Here is a 13,951-nt window from a genome sequence, read left to right on the forward strand (position 1 = left end):
CATCTGGAACCAATGTTTATAAAGTTTTATCTTGATAAATCACCAAATCAATCTATTTTCAACATTAGTTGATTCATGTTCTGGTGATTGACCGAACGATCAATCATTTCAGTTCAAGAAGAAACGCTGAACTTGATCACGGACTTTGCTGTGTTCTTAAGCAAAGGCTCATTATCATATCTGCCACTGTATTAATGTAGCGTAACCAGCGACAGCTCAACTACCACAATGATAACATTAGGATCACCACAGAAAGGATTTGTGATCTTATTTCAATTTTATTTATTTAAATCTGAAATCAAGTACTGCTGAAGTACAAACAATGGACCGATGCGTGACCCTAAGGAGACGCAGACGACATCAAAGCCTGAACTTTCACGACCAACGATGATCACAGAGAAGCTTTTACTGAGATGAAAGAGTCAGGCTCTCTGTAAAGAGTCATTGACATGTAAAACACATGTTGTCCTACTAAGGACGGGGTCTACGCTTTGTACTGTATTTACTTGTTTTCAAAGCAAATGCCACTGTGGTTAGTTTAACTGAGAATTCAAAAAGTTCAATCAATATAGATTCTACAGTGTGACGAGAGGAGAGAGAACACTTCCAACTCTCTCTCTCTCTCTTCTGAGCTAGAACTAGAGCAGCAGTGCCACCACAAGGCAGAATAGAACAACAATGTTCACATCACTTCTGTGTACTGAGGACTGAAGGGGGGAGGGTGTGTAGAAAGAGATAGGAGACACTAAATATTAAATGCAATACTCAATATATGCATTGTATTTGTAAATCAAACCATGAAGAGGAGGCTGGTGTCCTTAACTGCTCCCATAATAATGAATGCAGTGCCCTGCTGTCAGCATGCACATTACATTACAGTCATTTAGCAGACGCTTTTATCCAAAGCGACTTACAATAAGTGCATTCAACATTGGTAATCAATGCACCACCTTTCATGTAGGACTTATTAAAATACACAAGCACAGAGTGGCATAAATTCTCACCCTCGTTTCCTATTCTCAAGCAACACACTAGGTATCTTTCGTCATCTCGTATGGTAATTGAGGAAGTAGAAAACAAATATAGCAACCGTAACACTGACCCAAACACATTTATAGACGAGACCAGCTCTGAAATGTCAAACATGAACCTCTAGTTTAAGAAGCAGGAAGTTACAGCATCTGTGAATTCTTCATTTGCTGTTGTTGATGTCTTTGAATGATCCCGTCAGTGGTATGTATCACGCCAACATGATCTGGATGTTAATTTGGATACGTATTCTCATTTGCTAAATGTTTATCACTTGTGGTAATCTTCTTTCTTATCTTTCTCAGATAAAAAGAGTTTAATGAGCGTTCAAACACTGTTAAAATACTGCGTAACATTACATCAATTTGGCCGTCACTTTTGCCGAAAGTGCTTTGCACTTTTTCTTTCTGGTAAACACATATGGGGTGTTTTGCTCGAAGACGAGAGCAAAACATTGACTAACAATTAGTGCCAATCTGCTTTACCATCTGTTCTTTTTATGATAAATACTATCACAGAAATGAAGTAGAAAATACATGAAAATTTGGAGGAAAAAGAAAAATATCTAAATTCTAAAATGTTGCAATATGTTGAATGTTTTCTTTTTTTCTGCTCATTCTTGTGGTTACACAAACAACATTTTTAGGCAATGACTTCAGGTGTAGCTTGAAATGAATGTACAAGCTAAACTGAACACCCATTCTGTTTATCTGTCACGATCGTACCGCACAGACAAATACAAGCGCTGACCCGTTTCAGCTTGCTGAAGAAATGTTTTCTTTAACTTTCTGTATTGCTTCTAGCAGATGTGTTTCTCTGTCCTCTCCCTCTCTTATCCATCATCTTCCTACAGATCAAATGGAGTACACACCGGATAACGCCTCCCTCTCCTCCGTTCTCTCCCTCTGCCCCACTGCCGCCACGCTCTTCTTCCTCCCCTCCGCCTACACACTCCTCTTCTTCACCGCTCTCCCGGGCAACGTGCTGTCTTTGTGGGTGTTCCTGCGGCGGATCTCCACCGTCTCCCCCGTCCACGTCTATCTGTCCCACCTGAGTATTTCCAACCTGATGCTGGCCCTCACCACGCCCTTCCTGGCGGCCTACTTTGCGAGGGGCTTGGACTGGACACAGAGCGGCTTCCTGTGTCAGCTGGTTCTGCACGGCATCACCCCGGTGTTTTACGTCAACGTCAACATAAGCATGATAATCCTCACTTGGGTGGCCCTCAGCCGCTTCGCCGCCCTCATCCAGCACACCCACGCCTCCAGGCCCAGCGGCTGCACGATGCTGCTGCCGCACGGCTTCTTCGCACGTCTCACGCAGGCCTCCTTCGCCAGGAGGGTGTGTGCCGGCGTGTGGCTGGTGGCGGTGGGGAGCACGGTGCCGGTGACGGTTTACTACTCTGTGAACGAAGCCATGAGCGCGATGCGGCTGTGAAGGATGGAGGCGTGGAGGTGTGCTACAACCCCGCGGTGGAGATAGGGGGCAGTCTATCTGCAATGCTCGCTGTGCCCGTCATTACCCTGTTCTTTGTGTTTTACCTGCTGGTGCTGCTGTCCTACATGACCGTGTTGAGGCATATCCGACGCTCACGGCGCAGCACAAGGGTCAAGACCTCCCAGAGCCTGTTGGGTAGGGTGCTCCGCAACATCGTGGTCATCCAGGTGGTTATAAGTTATATCATAAAGTATGTTTATTGCATTTATGACCATAATTAATTGCCATCGCTTGGGTTAAACATGAATCTAGATCATAAAACCATATTTTACCTGAATCTTTTTCAACCTACTCCTCTCAGGTTGTTCTTTCAGTTTGTCTGCTGCCATACCATATCTTCAAACCAATCTTTATTTCTTTGGTAATTGACCAACGTCAGCTGATGTATTCACCTGGCAACCACTGTCATCCACTCTCCATCTTCGTCGAGGTGACCGAATATCACCGTGATGCAAAGAAAATGCTATTCTTTACTACCGTACCGAGTGATGACGAGTTTCTCTCTCCTCTTCCTCTAGCTGAAGAACTGCCTGCTGCTTCTGGCTGCATTGAGAAGTGCAACTGACCCTTTGATGTACTACCTGTTAGACAAGACCTTCCGTCATAAAACCCTCAGACTTTTAAGGTGCCACCAAAACAGCCCCAGAGGCAGACCGACGAGTTCGGTGACGGGAAGTGACAATCAGAGGGCCGGACACTTGGAGGATGGAACTGTGGATTTAACTCAAGGAACTGTTTTGTAGCCGGCAAATGTTTCTTTTAAAAGAGGACGGACGTTTAAAACGTATAAAGTGATGGCGTCCTGGTAGTCTAGAGGTTAATATATAAATATATAAATTGCAATGTCTTATCTAGCCATGTTGCTCCTTCTTTCAAAAAAGCAAAAATAAAAAAGTGTTATGATCTGTGAGAAAAAACGTGTCTCATTTTCAAATGTACAAGGAAATGCTTGTGGAGCACCAATCATGTGCAACAACAGGCTATACATATTTGATATCCATGTGTGCTCAACCTTGTTCGGTAATTGTGGGTAAATTATTGAGGGGGGATTACAGAATGCGCGCTGGTGTTTGTGAAGAAGGTGTTCCAGACTTGTGTTTTCAAGAAGACAATGTTCTGTGAAGTGTGGCCCCTGCAGATGCGTGTCGCCCGAGGGGCCTGGGCTTTGCAGACTGAAGCAGACAGCAGAGAGAAGCAGGAACCCCCCCCCACACACACACACACAGACACACACACACACACACAAACACACACACACACACACACACACACAGGCCAGAGGAAAAACACACAGCACGCATAAAAGAAACGGAGCCAGGAGAATTCACAGGGAGAGGGGGAGATGGCAGGAAGAGGAGAGAATAATAATGAGTGATGTGCTGAGCCACAGTCTGAGCCTTTGCTGCTTGTGATATACTGTAGCTGGAGGGACACTATCCGAGAAAAAGGCTCATCTTCCTGTCAGGAGTAGGTGGACACAACCTCGGACGTAAAAAAAAACAAAAGTACTGACATCTTTGTTCACATATTGAAGCATTTACATCAACGTAGCGAACGACACAATGTGATAAATTGGTCATTGTGCCTTTAATAATAATAATAGTTAAATAAATAAATCAGAAATGTTAATCGTTGTATTATAGATAACCCTATTGAAAATTAGATTGATCTGGAAATGATAAAATATTATATTTGCATAATCTGTAACCTGTGCATTTGAATGATTTCCCACGAACGCATTAGTGTACATCATGTTTGTTTTTCGGCTGTAGCACCAGCATCTGCAGAGCTTCTTTCATCACAGACATGACAGCTGCTTCGTAAAAGGACGCCGATGAGAGATTTTAGTCTCTGACTGTAAAACTGTATAAAATGTGAGTACAAAACAAGGATTTAGAAAAGTGAGGGAGACTTTACCTAGCAGTAATAACACCATTGTTTTTTAAAACTTTTAGAAATCCTTTATTTGCTGACGTGGAACTGTTTACTGGCCTTCACACGCTACATGTTATGCACTCATAAAAAGAAAAGAAAAGTCAAGTTGCTATTATTTAAATAATTCCCCCATTTGTTTGGCTTCAATACAGATACCAGCGGCCCGTATCAAAGACACTGTGTATCTGGTGCATGTATGTATATATGCGTGTGTCTGTGTGCATTCTTGCATTGATTTGTTGTTGTTGTGAGAAAAGCAGGAGTCTCCCCTGAGAGGGCATTAGTTCCAGTGGCTGTCCATCGTTGTCAAAGAGGCACGAACACGATGGCTGATTATTGTTTTTGTGTGTTCAGGCAAAACGCTCTCAGACATCAGAGATCATCGCTACCGGCACTCCTGGGAGGTGGGAGGCTGTTAACAGCACTTTCAAAAGTCACCAGTCTTTCAATGAAAAGTTCTTCAGACGGTGAGCAGGATCCCGTCTTTATGTTGTCGTGTGGACTTTTATTCTCTGACACACACTTCATGTAAGAGAGTTTCCTGTTCCAAACTCACACGTAAAAGAAAATAAGCTCAATTCAACACTCGTATCTCAGGATGCCGTGTACATAACGAGACCCCACTTCTCTATTCTCACATTTCATTTGCGTCAAGCTGTTGCATCAAGTGTGAGTTTAAACAGAGCGAAGTGTGAACATAGTCTGGGCGTTTAAAAAAAAACAGCTGTTAGGCTGCATTCACGCCTGGTGGCAACCTCCGGGTCTGAAAAGTGAACCCGATGCTGAAGTGCCTTAAACTTGCATTCTCTCTAGTGTCCATCAGGGGGCGACTCCTCTGGTTGTATAGAAGTCTATGAGAAAATGACTCTACTTCTCTCTTGATTTATTGCCTCAGTAAACATTGTAAACATGAGTTTATGGTCTCAATCTCTAGTTTCAAGTCTTCTTCAATCCAGCATGATGTTCATTTAATAAATTATGGTCCATTCAGACTCAAACAGAGCATAAAGCAGGGGATGCTTTGGGGCGGAGCTACCTATGTTTGTCCAACTGCGTGCATGCACTGCATATAGAATTATTAATATCACAGGACAGAAGTCACTTAAACACGTGTTGAAAAGAGATATCTGGCATCTCCAGTGACAAAAGCATAATATGAGAATGGAGACGCCAAGCTGCGTCCGTCTATTTGTCTCTTTGACAGTTAGACAACAACTCTGGAAAAACAAAAACAGCTACAATTACATTAATTCTGACAAAAAGTGCCATGAATGTGACGAGCGCCGTGGTACACAAAGGTGTAATTTTGCCATCAAACCCGGACATCTGAGACACATTTCAAACCAGCAGCATGTGAATAAATGGATGCAGATATTTCTGCATGAGCGTGTGACGGCATGTGTGTGTGTGTGTGTGTGTGTGTGTGTGTGTGAAACCTCAATGTCATAATTTCATGGTTGACACCTTAAGGCCCATTGAATGCCATTAAATAAGATATTAGCTCTTCCATGCAGCCACACATCATCACACAAACAGCACTAACAAGGCAGCGAATAGTCCGCCATGTGTCTCACAAAGAGGTCCGAGTGGACCAGAGGCCCATTTCATCTGGAAACTAGAAAATGCATTTCCTGCTGAAAATGCGTTGGAATGCTGAAAGCTGAAAGCTGAAATGAATTGCAAAAACATTGCTGAAAATACAGAAATGAGAGACTACCTGTCTAAAAACTACACTGCTGAAAACCCTTCTAGTTGAAACGCCTAACTATGGTGTCTGTAGCTGAAAGTATGAGAAAGAAGAAGGCTTTGAAAGTTGAAGAAGTTTAACAGGATTTGAAGTTTTTCTCCATAGATATCCCATAAAAAACAAATTGCAAAAAGCTTAATAATTCAAAAAGTTTAAAGATTACAAATATGAAAAATATCACCCCTCTCATGAAAAAGCTGAATATTTTGATATTCGAACAGCTTCTGTGGCTTAAAAAATGTCAGCAGTAGTGATATTTGTAGTAGTAGAAGTTGTAGTTGTAGTAGAAGTATTATTAGTAGCAGAAGTATTAGTAATTAGAAGAAGCAGTATAAGTAGTAGTATCAGTAGTCGTAGTAATAGCTGTAGTAGTGGTCGTAGTATTTAATATAACAGTAGTAGTAGTAGAAGAAGTAGAAGTAGTAATAGTAATGGCAGTATTTGAAGTAATAGCAGTAGTATTAGTACTAGTAGCAATCGTACTAATAGCTGTAGTAGTATTAGTACTGGTAGTAGCATGAATAGCAGCAGTAGTGGTAGCAGAGAGAGAGCCAGAGGGAGAGAGGGAGAGACAGAAAGAAAGACAGAGGGAGAGACACAGAATGACAGGAAGACAGAGATAGAGAGACTGTTATTAAGAGCCAAAATACGTACGGAAGAAATAGTTGAAGTTGAAGAATCAAGATTCGAAGAACAATACTTGGAATGCTGAATCAGCATTCCAACAATAAAGATTTGAAGAACAATACTTGGAATGCTGAATCAGCATTCCAACACAAACAGCTGACATTCAATTATTCAGAGGGGACATGAGTCTTTTCTCCATCTATTTCACTTGTACCTATTCATATGTAGAATGTGGCATTTGTTGTGCAGAGGGACTGACAGGTGAGCACACGGACTCAATCATTCAGTCCGGTCTGATTTCCAGATGTGTGGCTCAAACTCACCGCCTGAAGGTGATGATCAGGCTTCAGTAGAAAAGACTAGAGGGAGAGTCACTCAGCTTACCTACAGTGAATAAGATCTGACGGTGTGGGTGTATTAACACGTGCTGACCATTAATTATCGGCTGAAGACGAGACTGTTATAAGGTCCTCAATTCGAAATTCGGAGCATATTTATGATTGAAGGATTGCCTCAACATGGCTCTCAACATGGCTCTCAACGTGGCTCTCAACGTGGCTCTCAACGTGGCTCTCAACGTGGCTCTCAACGTGGCTCTCAACGTGGCGGGAAAAGGGTGCTGACGGCGCTAACAGTGCGACAGAGCTGACGGTGTTTATCTGAGGGAGAACCGGAGGGTGGGCGCTACGCTTCCAGGACGGCGATATCAGCTTAAACTGGCGCCCATGAGCTAACTAGTGGGGCACACAAACACACAAACTGGGACTCACGTGCACTAACATGCACATGCGGCCGGAAACTTGGCCCGTGCGATTACGTGACAGTCACAAACAGTTCACTTGATAAAAGCTTACATGTCATGGGATTATACAAAGATGGCTAATTCGTTTTAAGATGCTTTAGAAACAGGAGGTCTTAAAAATCTCTATCTGGGTAGAAATCAAATTGTTTCCGGAGTATTCAACCTTTGTGTATTTATGATGCATGTAATACTTGACTCCTTTCTTTACAGGGCTTGTACAAAGGCAATAAAGAAGTTCATGAATGAGATTTAAGTTTACAGATAATTACAGAAAAGCGAGTACAAACAAAGCTTTCAAAGTGCATTCATTCCACAAGGCTCAAGGCCGGCCGTTAGGTGAGGAAATGTTGCTTTAAAAGCCTGATGACATTGAATAAGTCATGAAAACTAAGTGAGAGAGAGTTTTGGTCAAACTGAGTCAAACTCATTTGACAAGATGCATTACTGTGAACCAATCAGAATACTATACTTCAATCATATGGCACTGGACCGTCAGGACAAATGAGCAGGAGGCCAAAGCGGGAAACGGAAAGGAGAAGTGGTCAGGGGCAATAACACACTAATACTAATAATACTCTAAGTTTCTTTTATCCGTCGCAGCGATGCTGCATCGGGCGTTCATCGGCTTATTAAACTGTAACGTGGCAAAGCATAGGCGCACTCGCACCTTAACCACAGCGTCTCTGTCATGACTTGCAGAAAGGCCACAGGAAGGCATTAATGTTGGTGCAAGGTTTCAGTGTTCCTGCAGAGACACCGCTATATTCTAGGAAGAAAAACTATAAACTTCACAGAAGTAAAGCCTGCTGTTTCTAGTGACAGGAGATCCTTTCACCTTAGTATACCTGGAGAAAAAAGAAATACTATTGTATGTTAAGGTATGGCTCTGCAGCAGCGTGGCTCTCTATTCATTTATGTTTACATCAGAAGTTCTGCCGTGTTTACGGATTCCTCGGATTGCTCAACACAACATCAGGATCCGTGTTTCGCAGATCAAACAACCAGCACGGCTTCAACTTCAAAAAGCGTGTGCTATAGCACAAACACTGGATGTGTGAGGAGGAAGAGAAAGTTCACCGGCGCTCAAACTTGAGCATTGGAAAAAAGTGAGCCGGATGAAGTCGTTGGAGCAGCCTGCGCTGCATTCGTACGAACGCCGTCTGCGGCGATGAGAGGGCCAAAGGCAAACTCACAGAAATAGACACACAAACAGAGCGGCGCTGCCGTCACCACTGGAGGTCTGCGGTGAAGTGGGGAGGAAGAGAAATACAGAGACATCAGGACTTATGATTAGGATTTAAATGAATTCAGTGGCTTTCATGCATGGAACGATGCGGCACACTCGAGCTGATCCATATTCAACAAGGACGGCCTTGTTGCCTTGTTACCATGGAGGTCATGTTTTATGTTCGGTTTGTTTGTCTGTTTAATCAGCAGGATTACGGGAAAAAACAACCGGCCCAGATTTTCATGAAACCTGGTGGAAGGGAGTCACATGGGCTCAGGAAGAACACGTAACATTTTGGGGGGAATCCGAATCACGGGGGTCGATTCACACATTATTTTCAAACGGCCTCGGTGGAAGTCTGCGCTCTTCGAGTGCCCTTCTAGTTGATAATGCACTGCGCGTGTGTGTGTGTGTGTGTGTGTGTGTGTGTGTGTGTCCCAGTGTGCCCCTTGTAAAGGGCATACATCTCAGACAGTACATCTGATATACCAGAGATAGGGCCTCACACAGTCACTGCTCAATGGTGCCAACAGAAGTGGACCAATGTCAAAGCTGCATTTGTACAAATATTCATGTTCTATTTATTCCGAGAGTTTACTGGACATGAACTCAAAACTAGCAAGCTAAATCAATCCAGACTGCAAGCATATTTCAAGTTCACTCCCTCTCCACATAACCCCACCAACATAGACAATAAACTATTTTTGGTTAGGGTCAGATCTTTTTATATCAGCTTCCAGACAAATAAAGCAAAAGTCAGCATCGGGAATGCTGAATCAGCATTCCAACAATAAAGATTCAAAGAACAATACTTGGAATGCTGAATCAGTGCTTTGTAATGGGTAAACTAACTGGCAGGTATAATGCACCTGAAACCTACTGGTAGTGATGGTTTACGACTTCATTCTCAGTTTCAAAAGTACGTATTCTCGCTGAGAAATGAGAGACATGTGGAGTGGATGTGTGGCTGAAATGCTTCCTACGTCTCCATAAAGAAAAGAAATGTACCAGGAGGAAGTACGATTTTTCATCAGTGACCTGTGTGGAACGTGCTGTCTGTGGGCCTCGTCTTAACAGTACCACACACACACACACACACACACACACACACACACACACACACACACACACAGCCTGACATTTAAACCTTTGACAGGAAGTCGCATTATTAATCGACGTCTTGCCTGTAATAGTACAACATTCTGCCCATGGGGCGATAGTTGGTTGACACGTGGAACATGCTGCTGTGACTCTTTAACAGAGAGCCATGCTAGTTTTTTATTCATGGAAGGCAAAAAAAAGCTCCTTCAACATTTAAGTTATTCCTCCCTCAACTATCACACTTTGTATCATTAGACAAATGAAGTCTGGAGAGTACGGCTTTAGGGCCTTCTCTCTCAGTTATGAGGACTTTGAGATGTATCCAGATGTGGACAAGATACTGAAATGTTAGTTAGTTCCAGTAGAAATTGATTTATATTTTTCCTTTTAAGACTCTGTACTCATTATGCATCTCAGTTCTATGGATTTCTATCTTAGTCTCTTCTGATTGTCAATGTTACCGATTTCTTCTTCCCTCTTTGTGTGTCAAAGAGCGATGCCTCTGCCTTATGGATTTGCATTAGGGTTCAAGGTTTTAATAAAAAATGCACCAGTTACAATTTTCTCGGTCAATTCAGAATAAGTCTAACCCGCCGATACCAATTTTTTCAGATTCTTCCGAAAAGCATTAATACAGCAATACACATTTTTGTATCGTTTCCTTCATGGAGTATTGAAATTCAATTGTATGCTCATGATTGAACAGAAAGATTGTTCCTCCACAGCTAATTTTGGACTTGAAGGTGTTAAGTCTTCTCCATGTGACGTAAAATCATCATGCTGTGTTGAAATGTGAGACCGGTAAACAATCGGATATATGAGACAGTGATGCATGTCTAGTTTTGATTTGTGTAAAGGTGCTGTGATGCGTTTCAATTCTGTGACACAACAAAAATAAAGATGATTCTTTTTTTGGGTATTTTGAAATTACACCCGACGTCATGGCAAATATGTGGTGAACTGGAGGAAATAGGAAATGTACACACACATTCTGTAGGTGTAAACATGTGTATCGCCTCACGTCCTGCTGAATTTACCGGCTGGCTATCGCTCACACATAGACAATAAGACTAAGCCAGTGATTCAGCAGGGATCCGGTGTGGGAGAGCAGCAGACTGGAGACGTAGAGATAGGACCGTGTAGGTTACGATGACTAATACCTGAGCACAACGCCGAGGGCACAGACGGTAACCCACGAGCTGGGAGCCGACTGTGATCAGAGAAAACACGTAATGAGTCTCTTGGAAAAGGCAATAAAACACACATAAAATGAAGTGCTGCAATTGAGATCTGTGAATATCACATAAAAACAGTTAAACTCACAACCGGGGAGGCTGCCGAGGGAATTGTGTTTCGCGCTGCTTGTTTGTGAATGCGCAGAGTGTGACGGAGGAGACGAGCGACGGGGCGCTTTGAATGCAAAGCCTTATTTTATTATTATTATTTCTTTCTCCTGGAACCAGGATTGTTGTTAAGAGTCGGTTACAACCGGCCGACACGATAGCTACCTGCAGCCCACGGCACACAGGAGAATACAAACACTGACACGCAATCACACGGCCGACACACCGACGCAAGCAAATGCATTATTAACCTTTTCACACAGAGGCAAACGTGTGGGGAGAAGCAGTGTAACGCACCACATGTTAATTCTGCAGTGGAAAAATATGAAGAAATCTCACACATGATGTGAATTTCTAACAGCGTAGACTACAGACTAGCTGTCGGTTCACGGCCTCCTGCCATCCACCACACAGCAGGCTTCATTCAGAACACTCAAAGCAATTAGTCGTCTTGCTGCGTATGAATAACACCTGAATTAAGTGTTTCATATTCACGAACACCAGGGTCCTTTTGAAGAGGCTCGTCTGCTGATTTGTCGCTGATCATTCCCGTGATACAATAGAGTGAGCTGATGGAGGTAAAGAAAATACCTTTGCTTTTTCTCTTAACACCGGCAAAATATGAGCCAATCAGTGTCAAATCCAACTACTAGGCCTTTAATCGTTTCTGGATAATACACAGAGCACAGAGAGAGGAAGGAACAATATCTGTTTTTTTTGGAAACAATAACTCGACTAGTACTAAACTCACAGGTTTAGTTATTGAGGTTTGGGAGGCAGCAGACTGTCAGATCACTTCTACATGTGACAACAGGCGCCCTCTGCAGGAGGACAGCGCTGCAGCTGCAGCAGATCAGATCTGCAGATGCATACACAATGATGTTGCCGTCTACAAGCAGGAGAGTGATGGCCACTGCAATTTTAACATTTGAACCGCTGCAGACAACGAGTGTTATGAATCAGGTTCATCTTTGTTCCCATGCAGCTGCTGTTTCCTTTTTGTTTCTGAGGTTTTAATTAGTAAACCGTCTCCCAGGCAGTCCTCCTGGGTACATACATTAAAAACCACACAATGTTTTTGAGATTTTACCTTTAAGATTCTACCATCCATTATCCAAACATATTAATATGAAAAGTAAGTTAAAAAAAATAATAATAATGTTCTACAAACCTCCGGTAGACTGCAATTAAAAGACAATTCAGCTGTGGCTGTAAACCCTGAAGTGTTTTTAAGATTATGTAAATTATATTCATTTATTTATTATCCGACTTGTTTTTCCCTCAACCACATTGTGCTTTGTGTAGCATCATACAGATAGATGTTTATGTTATTTTGATTACCCTCGTTGATATATAAATAATAACCTGACAGTGTAACACAATACTATTCAACAGCACCACTAACTAAACCCTCTGACATCATACTATTGGATCCACACCTGCATTAGACCGCATTAGTGTTAGTTAGGTGTACCTAATAAACTGTGTCTGTGGCGATAGTACATTTCTGCAGCAATTAAAGGAATACCTCACCCCCCAAAACTCAACCCATGTTAACCACGGCCAACGGAAAATCAAAAAGTGGAGATAATCCTTGATGAATTGAAGCAGACGGGGCACAGAGTTAACAACGACAACATGATATCAAAACAGCTCCTTTCACACAGCTCGAGCAGCATCATCAGTCTCATTTACAGTGGTGTAAATGCATACCAACACATGAACCTTACTATTAAAAAACACTTTCACATAAACAGCCTCTCGTCCTTGCGAGTACTACGTGTGTTTGGGAAGTACTGCACCTACGACTGGATGAACAAGACTTTATCTGCAACTCTGAATGTACTTGTCCTGACTGTAAGAGGTCTGACTAGAGCTGAAGGTGAGGCAGCAGCTTTATAAATCATACAGCTTTTACAGCTTGTTATATTTGGATGACGCCGGCTGTGTCTGTGATGGGTGCAGTGAATCAACAGCGTTTTTCATCTTGATAATAGTCTGTGTAATTCACCATCATTCCTCAATCGTCAACATTGCCTCAACTGCCTCCACTGTGCGTCTCTCATGCAGCAGGTACGGTTGCAGTAAAGTTAGGAAATGAACCGTCAGACATACCTTGACGTCTCGGTGGATGACGTTGTTGTCATGGCAGTAGCGCAGCGCCTCGAGGATCTGTCTCATGTAGTGACTGAAGAAAAAGACATCGTACAGTTATTGTTGTATCGTAAACACCAACAGCAGCATGAGAGAGCATCTACAAAGGATTGAACATCAGAATGCGTGAATCCCCACCTGGCCACTGCTTCGCTGTAGACAAAGCCAGCATCTGCCCTCTTTACGATCTCAAAGCACAGGTCTGCTCCATCCATGCTAACAAAGACAAAGACACACACACACACACACACACACACACACACACACACACACACACACAGAGAGAGAGAGAGAGAGAGGATCAGTGTGGTGTAAAAGGCAAGTCAGGAATCTATGTACGAAGGAAAGGTCACACTTATTAACACGTCTCTGTGATTGATTGTGTCGATGAAACGGGCGACGCCGGTCAGTGGAGGAAACGCTGTGATCATGTTGTGTCTCTGTGGGTTGATGGTGTGATACAGAAACAGCTGCATCACCACTACAGA

The 13,951-nt window shown here is 42.8% G+C and overlaps 2 protein-coding genes across 15 annotated transcripts in view; one reads left to right on the forward strand and one right to left on the reverse strand.

The window, feature by feature from the left end:
• The window catches only part of caska (calcium/calmodulin-dependent serine protein kinase a), a 102,593-nt gene that overhangs the window by 41,885 nt on the left and 46,757 nt on the right, over positions 1 to 13,951 (reverse strand). For all 14 annotated transcript variants that reach the window (XM_068702354.1, XM_068702329.1, XM_068702362.1 and 11 more), the window contains exons 4-5: positions 13,602 to 13,679; positions 13,425 to 13,497 (exon numbers count right to left, since the gene is read on the reverse strand). In XM_068702354.1, the coding sequence (XP_068558455.1) occupies positions 13,425 to 13,497; positions 13,602 to 13,679 (151 nt within the window). The remainder of the gene's footprint in view (positions 1 to 13,424; positions 13,498 to 13,601; positions 13,680 to 13,951) is intronic.
• Positions 1,137 to 3,437, forward strand: LOC137889697 (probable G-protein coupled receptor 82). The gene is made up of 5 exons (XM_068733678.1): positions 1,137 to 1,233; positions 1,883 to 2,308; positions 2,353 to 2,693; positions 2,828 to 2,956; positions 3,045 to 3,437. Exons 1-5 carry the CDS (start codon positions 1,209 to 1,211, stop codon positions 3,267 to 3,269), a joined length of 1,146 nt encoding a protein of 381 aa, XP_068589779.1. The 5' UTR covers positions 1,137 to 1,208; the 3' UTR covers positions 3,270 to 3,437.

Source organism: Cebidichthys violaceus, unplaced genomic scaffold (genome assembly GCF_023349555.1).
Source record: "Cebidichthys violaceus isolate CVI_PGR_0920_01 unplaced genomic scaffold, fCebVio1.0.p SCAF_11, whole genome shotgun sequence".
Lineage (NCBI taxonomy): Eukaryota > Metazoa > Chordata > Actinopteri > Perciformes > Stichaeidae > Cebidichthys > Cebidichthys violaceus.

Bases quoted from the DNA above. Each gene is read 5' to 3' on its own strand.
- LOC137889697 (XM_068733678.1), top strand. From the start codon at position 1,209: ATGTCTTTGAATGATCCCGTCAGTG. The intron at 1,234-1,882 runs GTATGTATCACG...ATCTTCCTACAG, and splicing joins TTTGAATGATCCCGTCAGTG to ATCAAATGGAGTACACACCG. The intron at 2,957-3,044 runs GTGACCGAATAT...CTCTTCCTCTAG, and splicing joins CACTCTCCATCTTCGTCGAG to CTGAAGAACTGCCTGCTGCT.